Source organism: Solenopsis invicta, chromosome 2, assembly GCF_016802725.1.
Source record: "Solenopsis invicta isolate M01_SB chromosome 2, UNIL_Sinv_3.0, whole genome shotgun sequence".
NCBI lineage: Eukaryota > Metazoa > Arthropoda > Insecta > Hymenoptera > Formicidae > Solenopsis > Solenopsis invicta.
Window position 1 is genome coordinate 12084091 of NC_052665.1, and position 27960 is coordinate 12112050.

The 27960-nt window shown below is 38.9% G+C and overlaps 1 protein-coding gene across 1 annotated transcript; it reads right to left on the reverse strand.

The window, feature by feature from the left end:
* Positions 1 to 26167, reverse strand: LOC105196776. Its single transcript, XM_011162880.3, has 6 exons — positions 25033 to 26167; positions 7002 to 7163; positions 6240 to 6280; positions 4474 to 4572; positions 1590 to 1664; positions 1 to 1394 (listed from the first exon to the last, which is right to left on the reverse strand). Exons 2-6 carry the CDS (start codon positions 7150 to 7152, stop codon positions 1188 to 1190), a joined length of 573 nt encoding a protein of 190 aa, XP_011161182.1. The 5' UTR covers positions 7153 to 7163; positions 25033 to 26167; the 3' UTR covers positions 1 to 1187.
* Positions 26168 to 27960: the final 1793 nt, after the last annotated feature.

Below are 27960 nucleotides of genomic sequence, written 5' to 3' on the forward strand. Positions count from 1 at the left end.
CGTATCGAATTTTAACGGGTACTTTGACCAATTATGCCCTTAATTATAACAAACATTCCATGTTCAATATATTAACAGCTAGTCACACGTGATATCAAGTAATTTTATCCGTTCAATTTTCCACTTATTAAATTAAATGTATGCACACCAAATATTTGATATCAAGAGAGAAATCAGTTTAATCAATTTTTTTTTTTTTTTTTCGTATCCTGATACATTCACTGTCTATGCTTTGTTATTATAGTCTCTAAATTAATGACTTTTAATCACACAGGTTATTTAGCTTTTGATTTTGCGAAAGAGAGCGTTAAGTAAGTGGGATATAGATCGTCGTGATAGACTACGTGTTCGTGTGATTAGTAGTCGACCTTATTGCGTAGTGTCTAGATTGTCGTCTTGCCGGAAACGAATTCGGATCTATCGATTTCCGTAGCGAGTCTTCTTCGACCCCTCGTGTACTCTTTGTGCTTTAAGTCTTTCTTCTACTTCGAGGCATAGCGACTACCGATACTACGACGAGAAAACAATTCCTTTTGCCATCACGGGGGACCCGATTAGTTCGGAGAGTCCCCGATTAATAACGTTTCGGACAGCGCGAAACGGCGCCAAGTTTTTCGCCACTGCTCTTACTACGGATCTCGTTCCTCTGAATCTCTTCTGGACTTACTCCCAGGCAATTCCTTACGGACGCTTTATTCCCGAACATCTCGTTTCTCCAACGTACTCGTACAGCGAGCGCGCGCGTTCAATCGACGTATACAACGTATGTTAAAATTTACGATTCCCATTAAAGTTAACGGCGACAAAGATGTCAAACGAGAGTACGAAAAATAGAGGAGTAGTGTGCTCTATTTCCAAGTAATTGGACGATAATCGCCGCCGAGATCGGCCCGGCGAGCGCGAAAAATCGAAGCACGTGAAACACACGGGTCTCCTATTGTTTCGCGGAAGTTTCGTCAGAGAGCTTGGTCGGAATTAGACGGCGGTGTCGGTTACTTAGACGAGATACTACAGAAGAAATCACAGAAAGGAACGTTCGATTGTTAGAGAGATCGGCGAGCCGCGCCGCCCGCCGCCCGCTGTCGCCGTTTGGCGAGCGGCGATATCGTCGTCGGTGCGACGAGCGATCCGCGCGCGATTTCCGCGCTGTCCGCTTCGCGTGCGTGGTTAGTAATGTTACTGCTTCCTCAGCAATGATATGCATAGAAGAGCGAGGCGGGAAGCCAGAGCAGGCTGGATCCGTAGAGTCGCGTCGCCGCATCGACCCCGTTTCTGCCGGGCCGTTTGCGCTTCGATTTCGACTTGGCGCGTCGTTTGCGGGAATAGATCGCGTTGGTGGCGTTCGTGGGCGACTCGATATTGCAGTAGCTCAGGTCGCAGCAACTTATGCAAATCTGAAACGAAATAACCGAATTTATTTCACCCGGTTCCATCGGTATTTCTCTCTTGTGTTTCAATTTTTCCCCCTTTTTTTCTTTTGTCTTTTATTTTTGCGTTTTCATTTCTCTGATCTTTTTGTTTCTTTTGCTTCGTTTGAATTGTTTGAGAAACCTCCCTCCGGGTACATGACAAAATTCGCTATTTCGCACCTGCTGCGTGTCCACGGGAATGCAACCGACCGACGCTGGTCCGCATTCCTCGCTGCTGGCGCAACTCTTGCTTACCTGGAAGCGGAGGTAACGCGTGAATGAACAACGCGATGACAAAGATTCTATAGATGTCGGAATTTTTTGACTTTATGACCGAAAGCAGTGACTATTATAAATCCAGTCTACATCGCAAAAAATGTGCAATACAAGTCAAAAATATTTCATTACTTCTGGGAACAGGAAAGTCATTAATTTTAAAGAAAAAAAGAAATAGAGAAAAATTATTAATACTGGCTTATTACTTTTATTTTTTGATAGTATTTGATAGTATTTAAAAAAAAAATAAAACATGAATACAAACTAGAAAGTGTCTTTTATCATATGGGTATCAGTAAGGTTGAGTCTTTCTGCAATACTTTACAAAAATTTAAATAAATAAATATCGCGGTATTGTACGTAAAATAATAATACAATTAGAACGGGAAGTAGTAAATATTAGAAATTGTATCAAAAATTTTAAATATGTCCTATATATAACGATTATTATTTTATTTGTAAATGAAGTACATATGAAATAATAAAGAAATATTGTCTTTTATATGGAAATGTATTTTTTGTTTTACATAGATAAATTTTAATTTGGAAAAAAATGTTAATAAATTATTTTAAAAATACAGGTAATATTTTTCGCAATAAATTCTGTACATTTTTTTCGGGATAAGAGAGTATCATAAAAATGCATGCAAGCATCAAAAATTATTAAATTGATCAGCAATTTAATTTCGTGACGTTACATTCGAGGTTTTTCTTAAAAGCTGTCTTTTAAGTCTGGGAAATATTCGGCACGCAGTGACCAGTATTGTCATTTTCGTTATTTAAATGTACTAATAAATATAATTTATAGTTTATGTGTTTCATAGGTAACATACAATTAAAGTTAAATATTAAATTATTTAAAATTAACTAAGTTAAGTTTTTAACTTTATTATTTAATGTTTAACTTTTTAATTGATTACAATCCTCAAAAAAAAGCATCAGTGAAATTGGACCTTAGAACGGGCACAGTAGGCAGTAATAACAGAATTGAAATACGACTCTGTAGGGAAGGAGTTAATTACAAACTAAATTGATAAATTCAGCAATAAAATATATTTTTGTGCGCAACAAATTAAAACAGAGATATATTTTTGTGTATTAAACAATAAAGTTTTTGAAATTAAAATGCTAAAGTTGAACTTTTGAACTTTAACGTTTTGTGGCACCTTATTAATGTATATGTGAATATGTCGCTATTTTTTTATTAAGGTATTAAAGAAAATGAAAAAAAATTTATGAAATACCCGTCAACATTGTATTAGATTTCATAGTTGTCTGTTCTCACGGAGAAGTGTACCGGTTTACACTACACAGCGGTTTTATATTTCAAACTGCACTACGACGAAAATATAAAAAAGGAAAATATAAACGAAACAATTTTAGAAAGCTACAAACAAATGTAAAATGATCTGATATTATTAATAATAAATTTTATATTTTATTGTTTAAACACTTTAAACTATGCAATTTGCAAAAGAAAATTGTGCAAATTTTATTCTTGCTTTTCAAAAATTTGTTTTTAGTACATTTTTAATAGAAAGAAGTCATAAATGTATAAATCATAGATTTTTATTTATTTAATAATCTAAGCAGATCAAGTTTTTATCAGTATTAATACAGTACAATATTTAGTTTCCAAGAAATAAAAGAGTGTCTCTTTATAAAGTATATGCCAATATTAGTAACTTTTCTGTGCATTAATATTATATAAATTTATTTTAATATTTTTATTTTATTCTCTTTGATAGGAATGGTTTGAGGAAAAAGACAAAGAACTTGTAATTTACTTGCATTTTCTGTAATTTCAAGAGCAATAAATACTTTTGACCGCTATTGTACTTTCAAAGTTAAAATAAAAAAGCACAGCGTATACATTTTTTATTTATATGTATCTTTATTACTCTCTCATAAAGTTAATTTTTAATCGGAAAGTTGGAAATAACTTATTAACTAGATAGTTAGTTTTGTCGTCGGTAATGCGCGACATTAGATTATCGCGCATTATCGTCGTCAAGCGTCGGAGCGTGGAAAGTTCCATCAAAGTTCATCCGCTGGTACATCGACTGGACTCGAGAAGCGCTTAAGCTCGAGAGGGCTATCCATCTCGACGTCCAAGCTCGAATCCGTTCTCGTAACTTCATTCATTAATAGCCCAAAAATCGATTATCTCTCTAATGTAAGTCAATTAGCCACATACGATAATCTTTAATTGATTTTATTTGACTGTGCCTGTACTATGGTTGGGCGCTAATGAAATTTACCTCGATCGTGAAAGTCGATTTGTTATTGTCGGCTCCTGTTTTTTCTGGTTTTTTTTTTACGTTTTCATTTCGTTCCGAAAGCGCAATTGTCGCTGACAAGGCAGCGTTCATAACTGACACTTTCCGATATTCACTTAGATTATGGACAGTAAAATGTTTATTAGGAAATAAAAAATATTTTTCATAACGTATTAAAATTTACAATTTCAAGTTTTAAAATTTTGATATACATGAAAAATTATTTTTTAAAATATGTTATAATTTTATTAAAAATATTTTTCATGTATTTTATAGTCCTTACAAAATTCAGTTTCGAAATGCAATATGTCGAGTTAAGGATGAAAGGTTGCTCTTTAGTTCACGATAAGAAGAGTAAATGTACATATATTTCTTTTCCCTTTTTTTTTTATTTATATTTACTACTCAGTGAACTACTCGATATACTTGAAATTTATGAATATTGGGATAAAATTATAAGCGGGTCATTACATAATTATAACGGAGCAAATAAAGCAAGGTGAGCTTACCAAGACACTGTTCCCCCGGCTGTCCAGAATGTGCAGCGATCGACAAAAATCACGGCCGCCCACCGGACACGGTGTGTCTATCGCCCATTCGTTGCACATCTGCAAGAATAGAAATAGCAACATTCGCTATGAGATCTCCATATGAAAGTCAATTCTTATTGCCAATATCGACTATGTATTTCTCGATATATGAGAAAGTCGAAAAATCAACAGAAAATACGAATTTTACTTTTGTGATCTATTACATAGATATATAAATAATAAATAGAATATAAATAATAAATATAAAATTTTTATTTTTTTTAAATATGTTTAACTATTGTATGTTAATATTCTTTTTAATTACAAAAATTATTATTTACTATGTATAAGAAGTACTATACATACACACTGTAGGTTTAAAGTTGAAATACTTGCAATTTTCCTGCACCTCACGAAAAATTATATATCTCGGTAAAAAATAGCAGAGTACTTTTTGCGTGTATTTTAAAGAGCAAAAATGGGGCTTTATAAATTTATGTTTCAATTTTGTCTCTATAACATGTTTTTCCTAAATTACATAACATCGAAGATTTGCATTTTTTCAATATTTTTATTTCATTTTTGAAGCGTTGTAAAGTGAGTTTGATAAAACATTGGATGAAATTTCCCATAAAAATATTATAAAGTATTAAAATATGAAAGTATTAAAGTATTGAAGTAGGCTTTTTAAGCATTATAAATTGCTATTTATAAAAAAATGATACGATAATTTCTCAATCAAATTTAATATTTTATATACTATTTTATTCAATCAAATTTAATATTTTATGTATTATGTTATTCAATCAAAATCAATAGTTACATGTCGTACCTTTCAACCTCCAAGTTCTTTTTAGCACAATAATATAGAAATGCATATAGTATCAATAATGATTTTTTGTCATAATATCGAATTTTTTTGTGTAAAAGTCATTTATATAAATTTTTTTTTTATTTTGAAACTAAAGAGTTGACTTAAAAAATAAAAAGAAATCACGTTTATTATAAAGTATTAAATTAAAAAATTGTACAAATTATCTCAGAATTTTTTTAAGACTTCTTTTCCGACCGTTTTAATAAAAAATCATTGATATTTTACTTACATTTTGTAGTTCTTTTTAATTTGATATTATTGTAAAAAATATCATCAATTTAAAGAAAAAACATCTTAAAGCTTATATTATAAGTACATTAAAAAAAATACTTTTATGTTCAATTTTGTTGGGTGTTGTTTTATTAAGTTACAGTATTTCCAAGAAAAATAAAAATATTGAAAAAATATCCATTTTCGGATGCATGCAGGAAACAATATATAGAGAGCAAATTAAAATACAAATTTAAAGCACTTTTGCTCTTTGAAACGTGTTGAAAACTTCTACGGTTTTTTTTCACTGACATATTTAATTTTTTATGAGGTGCGACAAAATTGCAAGCGTTTCCAAACTTTTAGTCTAGCTGCAGTATGTATTGTATTGTTCTCTTGAAATTCTGCAAAACATTTGCGAATTAATGGGTGATACGATAAACTGCTGCACATTTCCGCGAAGAAAAGGACCGAAAATGAAAGGGAATTGGAGATAAGACCATTACTGCGAAAGGAATGAAACGAAATGCAATAAGGGGTTTAGAATAAACCGAAATCGATGGCGGAACCATCTACAGAGTTTTACAAAACTACGGTTGGACCAGGCACGATAGAGTCATTATGAGACTCTTAAGGGAACGTTTAATGGAGTCGTCGATACCTGGTTATCGCTGACGTTGACGCAAGTGTAGCACGTTAGACCTGCAACAGAGAGAGCGTCGTGCTGAATAAGTGCGTCACTGGGACAATCAGACGGGGAAAAGACGGGAGCGTTAAACTCTTAATTGCACCGCCCGCCGTGCCGTAGAAATGCAAAATTTGTATTTGAAGAGAAAGAAAATTAAAAGGAACATATATTTAGGGATTAAACAAGTTTAACCGTCTAGACGTTCAAAAGTTAACAACAAGCCAAACCACTAAGTTTAAACAAGCCGGCTCTGCCAGAAAAGGACTTCGCGACGACTTTGCTGGAACAGTGGTTCTGGAACAATGCGTCTTATGGCAGAAGCTAAATTCGTTAATGCGAAGTTACGGCAGTGATTTTACCGTAGCGACAGAGGAGAAGAGCATTCGTGCGATGGTGAATGCGCGTTGTACACGACGAGTACACGGAGGGAGGGGGAGTAGGTGTCATTGACAGGAAGGGTTGCGGTACATGTGCGAAGAGAGAGTTTGGTAGAAAGGATAAGCGGTAGTTCGGAGATTAGTGGCATTCGATTGCAGGATCGGCGAGCTGGGATAAACTCGAGTTAGTCAAGTAAATCATGGTTTTCGTTCGACTCTTTTGTCTTCTCCTTCTCTCTCTTTCTCTCTCTCTCTCTCTCTCTCTGCCTCTCATACTTTGCTTCTTTATACTGGCTCTCTATCTATTCTCTACCGAACGTTTCCGTTTATTTTTCGTCGGTCCAGCGCCGATACCCACGATAGATGTCTTCCTCGTCCGCGCTGACACCCTTCAGGCCCTCCCGCTGCTTCGCCTCCTCCTTTCCGTTTCCGTTTTCGTTTCCGGAGAGGACGTTTCTGCCGCAAGTTTCCGCAGCCAGAAGCAGCCCGACCATCATCCACGTGATCATTCCTCACATCTCTGGAATGACAGAAATGGGGTCGCGCGTTACTTACATAAGTGACCTCGAAAGGGCATTAGAGAACGCCAATTACTCGGAGGACGAGAAGCATTAGGACGGTAGTCGGCGGTAGAAAAGCTACCGGACGCGAATTTTAATTCTGATCGATCGTACCGCGACGCGAGTATCGCGTCCCTCGGGAGAGAGGTGGCAAAGTGGCTCTACAGTCGCGAATGTTCGCATTCTCTCCGTGCATTTGCCGTGGAATGTGGCTGTCTGGTTCCCCTTTTTCTCCCTATCGCGTTAATACTGGGATATGATTTTTATATCGGATAAGCAACACAAAGCTGCATCGAAAAAAAGTGTTTGTTAATAACTACCAAACGTGGAGTGAAATAATGCCAATTAAATTTTTATTTAATGTAGCCAAAAATAATTTTACTTTTCTGCATATTTAGCAATCAAGTATCATCAAATTTAGTAATTTTTACAAAATATTTAGAAAAGTAAAATTAATATTTTTTGTTATATTAATTAAATATTTAATTGGCATTATTTCACTCAACATTTAATAGCTATTATGAAACTTTTTTCAGTGTAGAGGTTGAGTGGTTTAGAGGTAAGAATACAGGGTGAATTTAAATAGTATATTAATACATTTTTTATTTTTTTCCTGCAATGTTAATTTTTCTAAAATCGTGCTCTGATTTGTAATTTGAAACGCGTTCTGAATAAACGTACATGAAAATCGTCGGGTCAGAAAGTCCGACAGCGTTCTCGATATTCGAATTAGGAATTGCGAGACGTAACGTCGACAACGAATGTGGCCGATTTAAAGCGTCGCGTCGTCTCGTCGACAACCGGGTGTCTGCCGTTTGCGTATGTGCCGTCTACCAACGGATAGACTGTCCCGAGTGGATGTACATACCGGGATGTCGATCAGAACCCGATTCTAGGACACGGGCGACCTATCGGCCGACGTCAGTTCCGTGCGTCGTATTAGGGTCTCGACGAGTCAATGGATCGAACGTTGGACCTTTCGAGGTAGATAAGGTCGTGTCGTGGCTTTCCTCCCGGGGGCGAGCTCGCCGCAAGAAACGCTCTCGCGATGACAAGCACCCTCTAATCGAAGTAATTAATTCTGAACTGCATGATCATTCTGACAACCACTTTCCAATTTCAACGTAATCAGCAAACTTTGCGAAACCATTATTATACCATTTTTTGCTCACTATAGCCCTTGCTACGAATTATGAGTTAGATTTCCATAATGAAGCCTTGATTTATTGATATAATAAAGTTTATATTGATTTTTTTTTATCCAAGATTGCTGTACCACTCGCTGAACAATAATCAGTATAATTGTTAGAAACATGAAAATAACGAGACTGTGAAGTAATTAATTGTGTATTAATTAATATTTAATTTTCATACAGATTTGATTAAAATATCATTTTTTACTTTAAAATGTAGTTATATTAAAATAAAGGTAAAAAATTGTCATAAAAGCCACACGCGGTTGTTACTGCAAAGTTGGGTTTATTAGAACAAATTACTCAACTAATGAAGTTGAACGTTGTGGCATACTCGGAAACAATTAAATAAAATTAAAATATAATTGCATTTTAAAATTGCATATAAAACGTAATTGCGTTTCAACTCTCGGTTTGGAGCTTGTTCAGTGTTGAGACTTTTTTCACCTTTATTTGAATTTATTTTCTCAGAGCATGAACCTTTTCTTGAAATTTAATCTTATTACATTAAGTTGTTTTTATTTGTCCATTGACTGGTGCAGTGATTCTAGAAATGCACAACTTGAATTTTTCATTATATTTCATTTTGTAGTAAAGATATCAATGCCATTTTGAATGTATTATTCAGAAACACATAGCCCTTAGTATTAAGGGAATTTAATTGTGAAATGTATAAAAGGAATTATAAATTAGTTTTTTTATCATATATTTTACTAATTTTCTTTTTCCTTTTTGGTTTACGTGGATACAGAAATTTAAATTAACATAAAAGAAATTTATAATATAAAGACACATTATTAATATTCAATCAGGCCATGTGAGTTTTGATTGAAGTGTTACATCTATTTTGCATACTATCAATCAATTTGTCCATCACAGTGTGAAAAATTACCAACTTGGAAAATTATGAAATATTGTTAGATACGCGACCAACCTTATACCATGAAAATTGCTTTGAAATATTTCCAATATAATAATATATCATAAAAGTCTGTTATGCTATCGAACAATGTGGATAATAATCTTATAGGCAAAAATCGCGCATTTTTTTGTTCACTATCGTATAATATGTATATAACAAAATATACGTTATATTATTTCATGTAACAATAATATGAGGTTTAAATATATCCGCTTAGAGATTAAATGTAAATTTGAATAAGATTAACGAGCGGAGCATATGGCTTTTGGTTAACACAAACCCTTTGAGAATGACAGTAATTGCGCTTGACAGGAAATAGCATAAAACATGAAACCTCCATTGATACGTATAATTATTTCTACTTTATGCTATCTAGAGTTTTTGATAGCATATTTTATCGCTTGAATTTAAATTCATTCTTGTAAGAGGGCTTATGTCTCACGCTCTCTTGGCCTGCTGATGTTCCCATATCCTTACTGCTTCCACTTCTGAATACTCTTGAGTTTGAACTCTCTTAACGGAGTTGTTAATTATACACTTACTAACTTTGCTTTTATCCGTGCTCCACTTATTCGTGAAGTTTGGTGCTCGGCGATGTATATAATGCACTGTATTTTTCTTCTTCGTTTCGCGACATCACGAAGGAATATAACTTTGTGGCAAAATGGCATTTTTATGTACATCGTTCCAAGAAAGCCCGCCAGAGTTTATCTTTTCGTTGCTTCGTTTCGTTTTAATTAGCTCGAGTAGCTGATGGAAAATTGTGCAAAGTGTATGCGATGTAGACTTCATGAGATATGCAATACACTTGATTCATTTAAGCGGTACACTTTAATTAGGAATCATAAACTATCCAACATCTCGTTTGCTGAAAGTAATATCGTTGAAATAATGAGAGATTTATGTTTGCATAAACGGCGCATTTCAAACCCGCTGCTCGATCTTCTGCTGCTTAAATCTCTCGGGTTTAATTATTCAAAATAGACGGAAGTGAGTGATTTTACGGAATCCTTTGACGCTATGATTTGGATACAGCTTTGTAAATATGTACAGACGGATATTTCCGCGTATTGAATTCTTGCACAAGTTTTCCCGCCAGTTTATGCAAAATAACCATGCATCAAGATAAGAAAACCATTTTATGTAAAATGGCTCGCGCGGAAATACACGTCACGAAACACCTGTCGCGCGTAAAACTTTTTCGCGAGCTTGGCACAGCACCGGGTGACAAAGCCCTGCCATTTATTGGCCACGTCTGACAATGCGAATACCTTTCCTCTCTTATATCGACATACAATGCTATTGTGCCGTCTGATATATATCGGCCATATTTTCACGATCCGTGATTCCCGCTTTATTTGTCTTGGTAAAACGAGATATTGTTTAGGAATGGAGTAATTAGCTTCATTCGAAATAAATTGCCCATGGAGTTTCTATCGATCAAATTATTGCGCGCTAATCATTTCAGTTATGTCCGTAAACGGGACGTTGATGAAGTAGTTATGTATATTGCCGTGCGATATGCGTGTCTGGCTTTTGATCGAGTATAAACGCATTTGGCGTATCGTATTACGAAGGAAGCCCTATCAACTCTCTAGAAAGCGCAGCTTCCGTCCATTCTAACGCGAACAGAGCTCGAAACGGGCTTAAAACTCGTAATACCGCGTATTATAATCCAGCAAATTATTGGGAGATAAATAAATCGGGAGCAGGAATAAATAATAAAAGCGATTGAGTTAATCGCATTACACGGTTACGCCCTGGTTGACTTTTAAGCTGTCGGACGACAATCCTCATCGAACAATCATCGCATGTATTTAATTACCGATGAAACTAATTAAAATAGATGAGTCGCCGAAATGACGTTTCATCTCATCTCGCGCGAAAGCTATCGACGACGACGAATACTTTTTTTCGTAAAAACAAATGCCAATTTAATTCCGCATCAATCATGGCGAACTCCCACGTCCTCGAACTCCGATTAATTTAAAGGGGAACTATTTTCCAAGAGACAATTTTTGAAGGATGCTTTTGTGAGCTACAGTTGAAAATTTTGTTCCATGAATAAACTGAAAAGTACGGCTAAAGTTAATTTACAATTTTAATAATAATTAACATTTTAAAAGCGATATACGCAATATAAATTCAACGGTTGGAAGTGTTATGTAGATCTAGAGGATTATAATTTTTGATGATTTCCATATTAAAATTTCTAGATAATGTCAAAATGGGTTTACGTGGAGCTTTCCATTTTAGAAAAATATGCAGAACCGAAATTAGTTTGAAATTACTTTAATGAAATGTATTTAATTTCTATCGAAATTATCTCGACATTGATACTTGTTCACGTAAGACGGACATTTCCAGCGTAATAGCGTAATATGCGAGAAACGAATGGGTGGTTTCAATTTATCGCTGAATAAATGTAACGTGGATAAAGTTTTGCGTGCAAGAAACACGAAAGGACGGGACGGAGCGAAAACGTAATTACCGCGTCGATATATGCGCACAAGAACGGTATTTAAATTATGCACCGATTTAAGCGCGACAAGCAAAGCCGCTTGGATACGATCGGATTTTCTGATTACCAGACCCACACGGCTAAAGTTATATATCCGCGCTTTCTCTATTAACGGAGGGTAATAGCAGGCTCGCATTTTCGGCGTGTTTTCTAAACATTCGTAGGAACGGACCTGGATAATTGTGAGCTCATGGCGCGTCCCGAAATCCCCGTTGCAGCTTCGGATGTAGGCGGCTAGGCTCGACGCATGAATAGATTCACCCTGCGCCACGCAAATGCGCCACAAATTGAAGAAAAACAGATCGATAATAATCTAGTGTTAAATTCTGTACTCTTTTAACGCGTTATGACAATATTGCCTTAGGCGTACGGGTGGCGTTTCGTGGCAAACAGTATGAGCACTAATCATGAGTGACGTACGAGAGAGAGAGGTCCTCTTTAATCCGAAAGTGTCACACAAAACCGAGTGAATTTCCATACGTAGTTTCGATGTCGAGCGTAGTCCTTGACACATTTTATACATATACATACATCCGACGCAGCAGATAGTGTGACTTTATTACACGTACGCGTCACTGTACAATTTCTCTTTCGTCAAACGTTTATTTATTTTTATCTTTATATACTTGCTTGAAATGTCAACTAATACTCAACGTCAAATGATTGCCCGGGCACTTGCGACGTGGACAAAGGAGATAATTCACAAAGTATGATATATATGTTTGCATGTACCGTGATGAATTTTGCACGCATCAGCGCGAATTCGTCAGAGTGCTTGAACATCCATTGTTTATTCGTGCGTCAGACCGCGTGCGGCTTTTCTATCTTTCTGTGAAAACGACCAACGGCGACGTTGCGATCCACCAGCGACTTTTCGAGAGAATACGACGTTCCGGGGAACATTGAGAGTCGACCGGATTTCTCCTGTTATTTATTCGATGAGAGTTGGAGACGTTTCACCGAGTTTCGTGGTAATCCTCCTGGCTGTATCGTGGCACGGAGGCGCTCGGGACGAGAGCAAAACGAGGGTAGAACGAGGGTTAAAGCGCGGAAAAGGGACTCGGACCGGCGAATGCCACGGCGCGCGGCGGTTCAGTGGTACGATAAACATAATATATTTCCGACTATGAGAGATACGCACTAGAGAAATATGCTTAGTGCACGGAAACACACGAATTATATAACTTTTACCTTATGAAGGGGAAACAAATTTTTCCGGTTCCGCTTAATGTAATTTTTCTTTTGAAAATCTATGCGTATCTTTTTCCTCCTTACATATTTCTTCCGATATTTTAGTGTTTTATTACTTTGTGAGATAGTGTATTTGTTCATGATTTAGTGCACTGATCTATTAATCACAATTGAAATTTTATTTGGGAAAGAAAAGTACACACTGAGAGAAAAATATTTGACATTTGTGATCAATGCTGAGAAAAATAATTAAAATAGAAAATAGTAATAGAAATTTTTATTAAGAGAATGTATTTATTAAAAAAATACTATTTTATGAATAAAGAACAAAAAGCAGCATATATTTTATGAATATGTATTAATAAAGTTATTTGGTACGAAATGGACGATAGTAAATAATAGAAAATAAACAATGGAAAATAAACAATGAAAAAATTTATTTATCAAAACGTAAAATAAATATCTTGTTTAAAGTATATTAAATAAAGTAAATTAAATATTATTTGCTTTTTTTTATATTTTCTACACAAAATACTAAATACTTATTTTAAATAATATTTTTTGTAGATACTTTTAATTAATACAACGATACTTTGTTAAGTATATTTTAATTTTTTCCAGTACTCATGAGAACTAAATGTTAAAATAATTACAAGTAGAAGTTCCATTTTTATAGTTATTACTGCTATCAGTGTTAGGAACATACAATGTGTAACACTGACAAAAATAATAGTTGCAGTTGGTAAGTTGGCATTAAAAATGATTATGAAATATAATCATTTTTGATGCTAGCTATAATAAATTATGTAGTTGTAATGTTTTATCAGTAATAACTATTTGAATGGAGCTTTTGTTCACAATTAATTTAACGTTCAATTATAAATACAAGTACCAAGTATTTTTCTCTTGGTTTATCTAACAATATTTACAATTTTTTACATTTTTACGAGATATGAGATTCGTTAAAAATAATTCTTCCCGAACTTTTTCTACTCTGACCAGTGATTGGTTCTTATAAAAACCTAACGAACATTAAGAGCCTCCGGCAATTAACCTAACGAGATCCCTTCCTGCAAAATGTTGGATTTAGAAGATTCCGCAAATGATCGTAGAATGTTGGGAAACCGCGATTCTCTTTTAATCCGACTTGAAAACGTGCGAAAGTGAAGGCAGAGCGTGGACGTACAGAGCAGAACAGAGCAGAGCAGAGCAGAGCAGAGCAGAGCAGAGCAGAGCGCGGATAGGACGGTTTAAAGTAAAAGTCGAAAGTGTGAGGTCGCGCCGGTAACGTGGAAAGGCTCATACTAGATGGAAAAAGGCATTACTCCGGAACGGAAAAGTATGCGGTTGGCGGGTGAGGACGCGCTGCTTTATTAAATATGGACGCTCACGACCCGTGCAGGTCACCCCCCGAGCTCCTTCGCGCACGTGTGCTTTCAGCCCGTTCACGTATGTACGTGTGTAACACGCGTGTGCGTAGTGAGGGTGAAACGTGACGGAACGTATCCTTCCTTCCTTCCGAATCTCGTAATTCGTACGGTAGAGAAATTTGTACGTCGCCTCCCACGGTTTTATCGTGTTTCTTACACGGCCACTCATCTCCGTAAGTGCTCGACGGTGCGGTGGCCCGACGGGGATGACGGGGACGAGGACGTCCGGGAACGGGTCGATGATAAAGCTACCGTCCTCTCCTCTTCATCCTTCTTCTCCTCTTGCTCTTTCCCATGCCGGTACGTCCCTTCGATTCTCACCGATGCTCGCGATTCGAAAGAACCGCTTTCCGAGTAACCGCTCGAGTAACTACGGCAAAATCACTTTACAACGAATCACTTTACAACGCGAACTCTCCGTCGAACCTTAAAATTAAATTTGTCATACCTGATTTTCGTTATATCGAATTTTCCGACTATATTGTTACGAGCGGTGACCGGGAATTCAATCGAATCTCGTAGCAAGAAGAATTTTTATCCTCCCGATGCTTCTCAAGCTTCGCGTCTCGATACGATCGCGTACACACGTAGAACGCGAGTATTTGTTCCTTGACGAAGTAAACCGTTGTTGTGTATCGTTACGCGGACGTTCTGGGATCTTTTTGTATTCCTTCATTACGCGAATTGCCTTCGGGCATTCCGAAAACGCTCGTTCTTTTGCGAATCTATCCTAAACAATCGTTCAAGAATTCGAAAGCGGAGCGCACGGAACGCGCGTGCTGATTGCACGATGCGATCACGGCCCGCGAACTGGGAAATGGAGCGCTGTAAATTGTGTGTGAACAGCAATTCAGATCTAAAATGCCGGAAATGCAGTCGATTTATTTGTGAAAAATTTGCGCGCGTTGTTGCAGACTAACGTGTCTGGCTGCCGTGAACCGACTCTACAGTTCGACAAAAATATTCTCCTCTAAAATGTAACGTCACTAAATTGATATAAACTCATTTAATAACAACACCTTTAATTGAACTCATTTTTCTAATTGCGTTTAACTATCGTATATTCAATAAGATAACAGAAACTAAACTCTGCGATTATACGCCTTTTATAAAGACACACGAAACTTTGCTGTACTGTAAACTGAAAGCCATGATGGAGTTTATTTTCAAGCTCTTTTCAAGTTTGATAGTGTGTGGATCGAAATTAACTTTTGTTCCTTACACTTGGCGTAAAAGTATCCCTTTGGGAAGACTGCTCTCTTGGCCTTTGGTCGATCGAAGCCACGTGAATCGGTTGGTGAATTGAAATAAATGTGTAAGGTTATTTGTCTATTTTTTCCTTGTTGCTTTCTTTATCTTTTTTTTCACTTTTTTTTATTACGTTTTTTTACAAAATGCGCGAGAGAGGCAAAGAACTAAACGCGCTAAGGACTACAAACGAGACGTCGCCGTCGTATCGATTCTCAATGCTGTCACTCCTTTGAACAGGACCGCACAAAAGGCGAAAGAATCAAAATGCTAAAGTGCTCCTCACTTCCATCGATCGAGAAAGCCTCGGACCGAAGAATGAGGAAACTTACGATAAAATAAATAGCTCCCCTCGGAAAATAGAGGATAGAAAAGCACCATGGCACAAAATATAAGTTCTGTAATATATTTACATGTCCTAATAAAAACGCCTCGAATAATCTTATTAAAGTTATACGAATAGTTACATGAACAATAGTTAGTTATACAATACCAGTTAAAAATGGCTGAAATTTAAAAACTGCAAGGTTCGTAAACTTTTATTCTTTTTTTCCTACCAAACAAAAATTTTAGTTGTAAATACACCATGAAAGTTATAAAGAGCTTAATAATGGACAATTTGGCTTGTAATGGAACGTAGATAATCATTTTTTTGCTGCAGTTTCAGGTGATTAATTTTTAAACGAATAAATGGATTCAAATAAACTTTTGCTCGAATATTTATTAGATTTATTATCAGTACGTACATGTAGAATTTGATTTAATTTATAATATTACTTCATTATTGAATTTGCAAATAAAGTAGATATTGCAGTGATCGAATATATCTTTTTATGTAGACACTTAGACGAAATTTATTACTTTAAATTATTAAATTTAAATGCGCTTTTCGTGTAACATTAAAATTTAATTATAAGCTTTTAATATTTAAACAATAGATAAGTTTGAAACTTAGATCGATGAAAATGTCAAATATAAAGGTGAGAAGGTCACAGCGTATTTTAGTATTGAAGTATCTGCTACAACCGATATAAGCCTTCTTTCACCTTTATGCTTTATAAATATTCAAAGGTATTTATAAGATAAATTATTTTAAATACTATAAAAATATTTAAAAAATTTGTTACAGCATTAAATTATAATTTCTATTTTGAAGATAATTTCATAGTATTTTTTTAAATGTTGTGTATTTGTTAAGATATTTTTTCTAAACAAATTATATTTTATAAACAATACAAGCATTTAGAACATTAAAGACAAGTATTTTAGATTGAATTCTATTTAGTATTTTAGTCTGAATTGATTCATTCAAATATTTACAAATTTTTATTACTTTTGGAATAATTTGAAATTTTTTCACATTTTTTATTAATAATAATTTTTATTCGCTATCATAGGATCACTCACGTCTGAGTAAAATTTCCTACGTCGCGTACATCGGTAGAGTATGTTCCAAAATTACATAGTTTCACTAATTGTTATTGTTATTTCATTTTCTAATTGTATTGAAACTAAATAGAATTACGTAATTAGGAGATTGAAACTAACAAGTAAATTATGGTTGGAAATGGTTGAAAACCATCTCATTACGGTATACCTTTTACCAGAAGCGTAAAACGCGAGTAAAGAACTAAAAATTAGGTTAGTAAGGGTTAATACTTAATATTTTATTTTTCAATTAATTTATATAATTAAATAAAATTGTGTCGTGAATCCTAATAAGCATTCGACAATTTTGGATCTATAACGTTATATACTGAGACATTTATCTTAACACTAAACGTGATTTAGAAAACAAAAAATCAAATAAGTTTTAAACCAATGAGAGAATTACATATATTCAAATTTTACACAAATACTCAAACGTAATATGAGACGAATTTATGAAATTTTAATATTTTTGCTAATACTTTAAGATAAGACGCATGCATCTTTAATGAAAACGTCTCGAATAATCTTACTAAAGTATACAACGAATAGTTATGTACATCGAGTCCGTAATAAAATTCCAAGTCAATTCTCGACCGAGTCTGCGACAGTTCTGAAAGAACGAGGCAATAAATTATATTTTATGGCTAGTCAAATATAATGAATAAAGATGTACGTTGCGCACACAGGTTAATTTACTACCGGCGAGTATTTCGAGTGTAGCTTTCCAGCTCGGACTTTATATTTTTATGGAAATAACGGCCGAGTGACATGATATCACTAACGACGGTAATTATCGATCACCGCGCGGGCTATCTCACGCCAACTGAAAGAATAAAGAGCGACGTCGATCGCGGGTAAAACTTGCGCCCGTTTTGTGCCCTTTGTTCGCTCGAAGCAACCTACAAAAAGCGCGATATCGACGATGAAAGATTAATGCTCGCAATTATGAACTTGGGGCACTGTAAATTAAACAAAAAGCCGGACGCCGACGGGGCAGATATCTGTTATGCCAAAAGTAATTTACAGAGTGCACAGGTTTGCCATTACTCGCCCGTAGTTACTCGCATGATACCCGGCCACAGTAAACTAGCATCGTAACACGATGCTTATGACAGTATCAACGTGCGAAATAGCGTTGCAGTTTGCGCGAGACGAAACGACGATAATTATCGGAAAAAGTTAGTATCGTCTGGATTTGGCGAAAAAGGGACGAGTGATAATGGGCGCAACGTTGCAGTCATCCAACGGTTGCCGAGAGGATATCGCAGGCTGGTGGCGGCTACGACGCCGGTGCCTGAAACCCACTTTCAGTTTAACGCGATTGTGCAAAATCAATTACCGCGGAGTTGGCGTAATATACGAGCGAAGTTTACCCCGCCGAAAGTGTCCTCCTCGGCCTGGCCTCGGCGGCATCGGCCGAAGTTGTCGTCGTCGTCGTCGTCGTCGTCGCCGCCGCCGCCGCCGTGCGCGGCACGATCCCAAACCTCCGATGCTCGAGACCTTAACTTGCGAAATTATAGCCGCCCCGGTCACACAGATTCTGCGGACCGCCGCGAAACAGCCATGGAAACGGCCATGGCGTCAGACAAACGCGATTCCGCCCGTACTCGAACCATCTCTCTATCGTTAATGCCCGGCACACCCGCAAATTCCCTTTATCGTAGCATTTAGCCGATACGCGCCACCAGACCAGACTACGGGAGCACAGAAACCGGAGAGACGATCCTGGTAGTTTGCTTCAAACGAGGTGCATACCTAATCGCGTCGTTCGACTGATTTCTAAAGAAAATTGACTCTAATCGACAATCCAGCTTGTCCAGCTTTCCAACCCGCTTTGGTTAATCCGGAAAATTGGTTAAACGATAACACATATTACGTTGCTCGCGCGGTTATCGAGAATATAATAGTGGTCTTCTGGCGCGCTCTCGCGCCTATGCCCTCCGGATATCGCGAAACTCGTGTAACGCGAATGTAAAAGCTCGTACGGAGAGATCGGAGAGCGGAGAGCTCGGAGTATAAAACGGCCGTAACGCCACCGACTGAGGGGATGGTCCGGCAATCCATTTCGTAATTTAATTACGAGGCTGTTACAAATTTGCTTTCCCTTCGGCGGATTTTTTTCGAAAGCCCGAGCATATTGCGCGAATAGAGAGGAAGGACCCTTTTACTAATCAAGATTTGAACTTTTACATGACAACTAAATTTATAGAATTATAAAAGCGATACCGGTGTAAAAGGTGATTTTTTGCAGCGGAGTAAAGTTCTCTTTGTCGAACAAACGTCCGCAATTGTACCCGTCTCAATTTTAAACCTTCTGGAGCTTATAAAAAGACTGGAGATGTGCTATGCCAGGGGAGTGAACCGTAATCCACTTCGGCTTTTCATTACAAGCCTGTTAAAACCTCGCTTTCGCACTCACTCTCAGGATTCTTTTATAAGGTGCAGCCATATATTACACGACATATCGTATTCGAATGTAAAATTTCAATTTTTTCGCTGTAATTAACAGTAGTTTAATAACGACGATTGCAATAAAAATACAATTTTTTTTCATCAATTTCATTTTTGTTGACAAATTTAGATCTTTATTTAAAAATATTAACACGTTTAATTTTTATTTCTAAATTCTAAATATGTATTTTCATTTGCTGGACTCGTAAATGTCTATTGCCAGTTGCGAGAGAGCGAGAGAGAAAGAGAGAGAGACGTTCGGTACTCGATTTTAAAATTTAATTATGGATCTGGTGCTGGTTTGCATCCATTCGTATTCGTTTCTCGCGTATTTTTTTTCTTTCTTTAAAAACCCGATACGTCGAACAATGGAACCGATCTATTTTTGTAAACAACTGTTTGCTTCTCCAAACAACGAATTTATGTAACGATAATAACTGTGCTTGTGAGGAGTAATTAACGTTCGATGTCATCATTGTTATACCGACTTAAAATCATTTGTTCATTCAACAATATATGATACTGAATCGTTGTCAGTCTCGCGTTTCTGATTGTCTTCTCCTCATAAAAGATTGGAAATGTCATTCTGTCCCGGTGGAATGCAATCTATTTCGAAATTTAATTACGAATCTGTTACAATCGCTTACACTGCCACGAGCATTTTCCGAAAGTTCAATACACCGCATCTATTTTCACAAATAACGTATGAATTTTTACAGCTTTGAATAGCGCGAATTACGTATTAGTCGTATTACAACGTAAAACAGCGATTAGCGAAGAAATAAGGTTTTAATTTAGTAATGATTGCCATATAAAATGAAAATCATTTTTTCGCTAAGCGAACGTACGGATTTTATATCATTTTCAATATTAAAATTTTCATTATTTATTGAAGACTGCAGATATTGTTATGCCGGAGATGGTTGGCGATCCATTATGTAATTTAATTATGAGTTACTGGCTCGCTTTAAAAGGCTTTTGTTTTCCCTCTGATGGAACCTGTAAATAAATGAGCTAAGTTTCCCTATACTATTTTGTTATACAAGCGAGTTCTCATTCTTGGCGACCGAAATCCTTCATCGCTCGTCGTCTAGCTTACGTCCTCGTTGAATTATCACCATTCTTTTTTGCCGCATTTCTGTTGCTTATATATAAAGGATTGAAAATACCGTTCTGCGGCAGCGCGCAGCACCGTTAAAGCCGAGAAAAATTTATCGCAACTACAAGTCGCAGGTCGCAGTGCAGCCGTCCCAGCCACTGTGCCAGGGGTGTTACTTTATTTCACGTATGCGCGCGTGTAGGTACCCCGCACACATGTAAGACGCGTGTAGACACGAACAGCGAATGTCGTGGCCACGGAGTCCCCATAAATTTGGCGACGGGATTTTGCCAGGCCCGGGGAAAAAGGATCGGTCCTCTTACCGACGGTAGCCTTAGCGAAATTATGTTATTTGATTTAGAGGACTGATAGTCGGCTGGGGAGATCGGTAGTGCCGCCGCCGCCGCCGCCGCGCCGGCCGGAAGTCGATGAAGTAAATTAAACGGGCGGCAAGAAGTGAGAGGGCAAATGCGCGATAGCCGCGGCTGTTTCGGTCCTCCCTGTCATTATCTTTCTCTCTCTTTCTCATACTCTCTCTCTTACCTCGATAATTCTGTCGGGGAAAATGGGAAAGAAAAGGAACGAGTTTCGAGCCGATAATTCGAGCATGGTAGTAGATCTCGGGGTAGAGAGAACCGAGGATTCAGGAGAAGAGGCCATAGGAGAAGGCGCTGATATCATCTCGAGAACGACGCTTTTAATTGATTGCGGAAATGGAGTTCCGCCCTTCTTTCGTGTTTCTCGCACCTGTATTTATATAGAGCCCGAGGAGGCAAAGTACAGATTGCTTTTTTCCAGTTTTGGAAGTTCGTTGACCGCCATCGCGCGATATCATTTTTTTCCTGCGCACATCTTTCTCCCTCTCCCTTTTCTTTTGCAACTTTTATAATTGTCGAGAACTTCGTTTACACGCGCCAAGTCACGCGACCAAGAGAGAGGGAGAGAGAGAGAGAGAGAGAGAGAGAGAGAGAGAGAGAGAGGAAAAAGAAGGAAAGAGAGAAAGAGAGAGAGGTAGAATTTGTCTTTTACGATTTATTCTCGAAGGATAAAACTTGCCGGACCAACTTTCGAATAACTTACGGTCGTCTCCGATAAAATATGCTTTCTGGAGATGAAATATGCGCCAGAAATCCCGCCGCTCTCCTCAGCAACGAAACGTCCGAAACTTTTTATTTCCTTATGAGCTTCTTATGAATACTACAACATTGGTCAGATCGGCGACGTTGTTTTCTAGGGTAACGACGTCGTTGCCTCCATGTCTGATCAGATGGAAAAGAATGAGAGCGTGCGCGGAGAGAAAAACGGAGGAGCATCTCGCGGAAAGCGACGCTTTACGAGCGTGTCGACAATTTTCCCTATCGACGTGAAACCGCGAAAATGCATTTGTAGCGCTACACGCTGCAAACGCCCGCGCGACGTGTTCGCGATCGTCAAAGTACCGCGTTAGGAAAACGGGGTTGAGCACAAGGAAGAAGAGGGTATGAGAGGGCAGATTGCCTTTGACGCGAGCAATAAAGTAACACTGTTCGCCTCGCGGCGAGGAGAACCCCGCCCTTCCTACCCCTTTCTACAACTCGTGTCTGGATCTCGTCACCACTTACACGTGAGGGCGGATGAAACGGAGCTAACCGCGTCTGTGTGCACACGGTAATATAATGCACCGTACAGGGTGCAACTTATCGCGCCCAAAACACACGCGCGTACGCTCGCTTCCTCGCCCGTTCCATTCTCTTGTTCACCACGGCTGTGTATGCGTGCGTGCGTGTGTGCGCGCGCGCGCGCGCGTGTGTGTGTGTGTGTGTGTGTGTACGTGTGCGTATTAACTGTCTAGTTCAGCCAAACTAGTCAGCCAACCACCTGGACCACTACCCTGGGAATAACTTAAGAGGCAAAGGAGAGGGGGGGGGGGGGGAGAGAGAGAGAGAGAGTTGCGGCTGTAATTTTAGGAACACTTTTTGGAAACTGATAATTAGCCGATAATCTCTTTCCGAGAGAACTTTGGTCACGGTCTGGCGGCCACTTAATTGTGTGCTCTGCTATTTGTAAGCCGCGTTTCCAACCCTTTACACCCCTGTAGCTCGCTCATTCTCCTCATACCCTCCTCCGATCGTCTGTTTTCATCCCTCCGGCTCGCTCTATTCACAACTAACCTTTGTTTCTACTCTCCGACCAAGTTGGTACAAGTCCATGGAGTTATTGCTTCGCCGTTACTCGAATAAATATTCCTAATTCCGCAAATCCGGCGTCTTGTGTAAAATAGTTTCAACTTTATGCGTTTCTCGCGTTAGAGCTTTAAGAATATACATATAACTGTGACTCTAGTTTGTTTAATTTTCCGTGTCTGCGAAACGCTTCGGTTCGCGCACAACAGCGGGAGGAGTACTTATCTTACGGCGTGGAATTTTTTCCTTGTTCTTTTTTTTTGCCCCCCGAGCACGTAGAGGCCCGTGGAAAAGCTTAGTTACTCTAGCCTTATATAAATGCTAATATAAATGCTATATCGCTTCCCTTCTGGACGCGGACGATGTATCTTTGGTAAAATTACAACCCAGCCACGTCCCCTTTGCTCGCGGAAACTCATATAGAAAAATTTCCGCGGAGGATTTGCGTGCGAGGAATTTGTTACTCTGAGTACGTCTGTGATGATAAGTCGATGACGTATACCGGGCGGAATCAAATTTTCATGCAACCTTCTGGTACGTGCTTCGAAAAATGTTGGTATCGCTGTACAGGGTTTCAAGCTCAATATACCGTGTGTCGCCACGACGACGAGCGACGCCGACGTTGATTCCAAGATGACGCCGAAAAATATGTTGACTCGTCCTCGGCGTTACGCTGGAATTTGCCGTCGTCGCGTTTACCCCCTCGTCTTTTTACTCTTTCCGGCGTTTGCTTCTGCTCGCGACACCTCTCTCTCTCTTCCGTCGGATCTCGCTCCGTTCGGATTTCGCTTCCGAGGCACTCGCGCGCGCGGAATCTTGCTCCGGCGCGCCCATATAAATGCTAATGTTATACATCGACGTAGTATACGACCCGACTCGAAGAAGTTCTACAAATTTTGAGTCGGATGTAATCCATCTCACGGTATTGCGCGCGGCAGTATGATCTGCGAAGATTGATCGGCCCCTGACATTCCGGGATGACTCCATCTGGCTTTAATTAACGGGAAAGGATGGAAGAATGCGATCTCGGAACTCTGATTCAGCTTAAATGAGGATAGTTCAACGAGCGAAAATGAGGAATCAAAGTATATCATGCAATTTTACTGAAATTATTATAAAGGAAGAAAGAGAAGAGGTGGTTATAAAAGTGCTTCGCTTAATGCAACATTAAAATTAAAGACTTAAAAATGAAAATGCTCCGTATTTTTTATTTATACAACAGAAGTGGTCGCTTTGAAAAATCCTGAAAAATGGGTCGGACGAATCTCGAGGTCATACTCTTCAAGTATATCGACAGCGACCTGCCAACGTCGCCGCCAAATGCAATTTCAAAGTGAAATAGAAAAACTTTTTTTGAATTATACGGGACAATTGGTGCACGTCGACCAATTAAATGCGTCCCGATTTAAACTCTCTCTTATCGAATAAATTAAATCAGATTCAGTCGCTCGGTCATTAATATACCGACTATAATATACAGCAGCACGAAATTTTTGTATCTTTTTGCTTTCATTTTATCGCGGTCGGTTGAACTTTTTCCGGAAGTTTTGGCGTGAAAGCTATCGTTAAGCGCACGATCCGGCGCGATGTATACGCGATGTGCCGCACGATCGGTCGATTCGATGCTAACCGCGTGTTGGATTTCGCACCAAATGCGCTAGCTTAGCCGGTACGCATGCATCCATTACTGGCATCCATGATCCCCATCGATGGTCCAGGCTTGAAAAATGACCGGCGATAAAATTTCCCGGGCGTAAAGCGATAGTGCAAAAAAAAAAAGAAAAAAGAAAGGAGAGAAAAGAGGAAAGAGAAAAAAGAAGAAAGAAACGCGCATCACAAGTAGTTGTCGTACAGTGACGGTTCAGTTAAAAATCTCGTTCGAAAAATTCCTCCTCGAAAGTTTTCTCCTACCTACCAACTTTCCTCGATGTGTTTGGTATGCTAGATAGACGAGACGTATCGATCTCTCTCTATTTTTGATTTGGTTGAAAAGATTCGTCGAGGTCGAACTCGGAATTCCTCAAGTAACCCCATTTTCTTTATTCCTCTATAGCGTTGTTTGCTCCCGCAAGGCGAAACTAATTTTGTTTCCCGAAATGGTAGTACTTAAAACTACGCGTATATATCAAAGCGAGCGTTTCCGCAACCTAATACAACTTAGCATTGCGCACTGCTACTTACTTGGAATATCCCAAACGCTGTGCCGAGGTGTTCATTTGTCCGCACGACCGTTGTCACGATCATTACTCTCTCTCTAGCTCCTCTCTCTCTCTTCCTTTCTCCCTATCTCCCTATCTCTTTCTCGTTCTCTCTCTTGCTTTTTCTCCCTTCCACTTGTCTCACGAGCAATTTCTCTCTCCGTCTTCCCTCTTTCTATCTTCGTTTCTTCTGTTTGTCGCTCCTTTTTCTTGGCACCTTCTCTCCTTTCCGCAGTCTCGAGTCCGCTTTTCACCACAAATGCCGCGTATTACCCGCTTTTAGCTATCGAGAGCAAAGAATCGCATCATGCCGTAGTGGTTGGTCTCTGCGCTATGCATCACAGGCACGCATGTACTGGTGCATGCACGCGTGCAACATGCGCGCGGGCGCGTGCGTACCTATGCTCGGCTTGCCGCAAATCTCCCGCGGATCTCATCCACAGCGAAATGGCACGGCTCTCCTCCTCTCCGCAGTGAGAGTAAGCGTGTGTCGCAGGTTCGACCCACTTGCAGGAAGGCGCAATTCCTCGCGGTCCGATCTCGCTCTCTCTCTCTCTCTCTCTCTCTCTCTCTCTCTCTCTCGCCTGCTTGGTCGATCGATGATTCCGATCTTGTTGATCGATAGATGTATTGATGTCGTTAACACATTCTGCTACGACTTATTGTTAGTTGGGGACGATGTCACACGTGCTGACCGTCGCGATATCGAATCTTCTCTGGTACCACTACTGTTTCTGGACGTCATGCTCGATTTTGGCGTAGTTTTTAGTCAGCTAATGACGGCGCGGCTCATGACGGTTCCTTTCCCGCACTTATAGTCTGCGTTGCTGCGTGTCGCGCTCGTGGCACACTCGTGCTACTGATCGGAGCACCTCGAGCGGAGAGATGACCCCGCGTACGCGGCCGGGGGATGCTGGTCGTCGGGACACGAGAGGACCATGTGCCGCGCGCGCTGGTAGATGCAGATGCCGTGTGTGCGTTCCAAAACACGCAGAAGGGCGCACGTTCGGGCGAGCGAGCGCGTTTTCGTGTGCGTTCTCGAAGGCACGCAAGCACCGCGTCGACGCGTTCCATGCGCCGCGGTCGGTGGAGGCTGTGGGCCGCCCGCGGTCCAGGCTGCCACGCAGTACACTGAGTGGTGGTGCCGAGAGCCCGGGAGAACCCGCGGGAGCCTGTTCGTGGGTGAACGAAGCTCTCCGAAAATCTGCGAAGATCCTCGATTCGATACACTCGGGGTCGCGCCACCAGCGCACCGAAGGACACGGATGGACCACCGGGACTACCTGTCGGACCAACGGCATCACCACCACCACCACCACCACCACCGAGAGAAGAGCGCGGAATCTCTCGCTTCTCTTGAATGGACTCGTTCGTTCCTCGCGTCGATAAGATTGGCGCAATCGCTCTTTCCTTTTTTTCTTTCGCCTCCGTTCCTTTCTTTTTTTACATTTTTCTCCTTTATCTTTGCCAAGCGCAACAAGATTACGTGTTTTAAAGAGAAATTAAAGGCAAGTCACTTTCTTTCGATGCTGTACTGGGATACGAGTGAGAACGTACCAAATTGACGATCCCTCTAAATTCAAAATCACGAGGATTACGCTGTCCGATGCCGTCGTAACACCACGGTCACGGGGCGTTAAACTCGCATTGAAACAGTGGTGCATCGATTTTGGATTATGGATGTTGCACGGTGGATACTTCGCAATGGGCGACACGCCGCGAAAAAGCTCTCGTAGAAAGGAGAGCATTGTCCGTAAATAAAATATTTTATAAGCCGGCGCTTATCAAATGCGTACGCGCCAACAATTCGCGTAACATCCGTAACATACTGGACGCACGTTATTGTATTTATTCTACGACAGGGAAGGATCATCCTTATATATGGAGTGTTGTTCGTACCGTTGCACCCCAGATTATTCTACGTCTTCTCGATATTCCCTATTTGATATTACGTCCAGAATCAACACCGGACTATCAATGTCTCGCATAAATTTAGTTGACGTGTCTCACTTCTTGTATACATTATTTATTCGAGCAAATGCATTAAAATATTCTATACATATTTTTTCCGTATGGTTCTTCTCATGAAAAACTGTCTGAATACGTTTATATCTAATCCCAAATACATAGTTGATTCGTTCGACGTCAAATCAATGTCAATGCCAATGTCAATTTTTTGAAATCGAATCAATGTCTGTGTCAGTCTTTTTGATACTGGTTTGGCAATTATATCAACTGTACGTTTCTAGATATCCGTATGTTTCTTTCGTTCCATTATTTTTTAATAATGCTAAGGACAACATTCTTTCAAACGGGTCGAGTTATGGAATTAAATTCAGCGGATACGACCGCACACACACACATTCGTGACCTACAATCCCTTTACTTTTATGATTTCGATTTCGCGCTGCTATCGTGAACGGGATCTTTTCGTCGATCGGCATGACTTCCAGCAATTTCAGTGGCAATCGAAGCAAGCCTCGTTGTTACGGAATACAATCTGGAAATATGGATTCAGGATGCTGACTCGAATACTGGCTCTCTCTGAGGTGGGAAACATTACCCAGAATGAGGTGAATCGATCAGAAAATTGGACGAAATTGTTGCCCGATAAATGTTAAGAATTATTCTGTGCTCACTGAATTGGAAATTCAACGGGAATGTATTGATTTGCTCTAATGTACCGAAGAGCCTTCAATTCTTTTGTTTTACCGATATCGGCATTAATGGTAAAACACGTTATACTGAGAGATTTCGCAATATCTCTTTTCTCTGGAATATAGATTTTTCGTATTAATGCTAGTGTTTTAAAAATTTAATCATACGAATCGAGTATTGAATAATGCAGTTGTTACCATTAAATTTAAATGTATAAGACATTAGGAGAGAATAGATGAAAGGTTAGTTCTAA

What these genes read in the sequence shown, in the direction of transcription:
- LOC105196776 (XM_011162880.3), bottom strand. Translation starts at nt 7,152, where the DNA reads ATGATCACGTGGATGATGGTCGGGCTGCTTCTGGCTGCGGAAACTTGC. An exon ending in TCAACGTCAGCGATAACCAG is followed by an intron (nt 4,573 to 6,239) that starts GTATCGACGACT and finishes CTATTCTTGCAG; the next exon opens with ATGTGCAACGAATGGGCGAT. An exon ending in GCCGGGGGAACAGTGTCTTG is followed by an intron (nt 1,665 to 4,473) that starts GTAAGCTCACCT and finishes CTCCGCTTCCAG; the next exon opens with GTAAGCAAGAGTTGCGCCAG.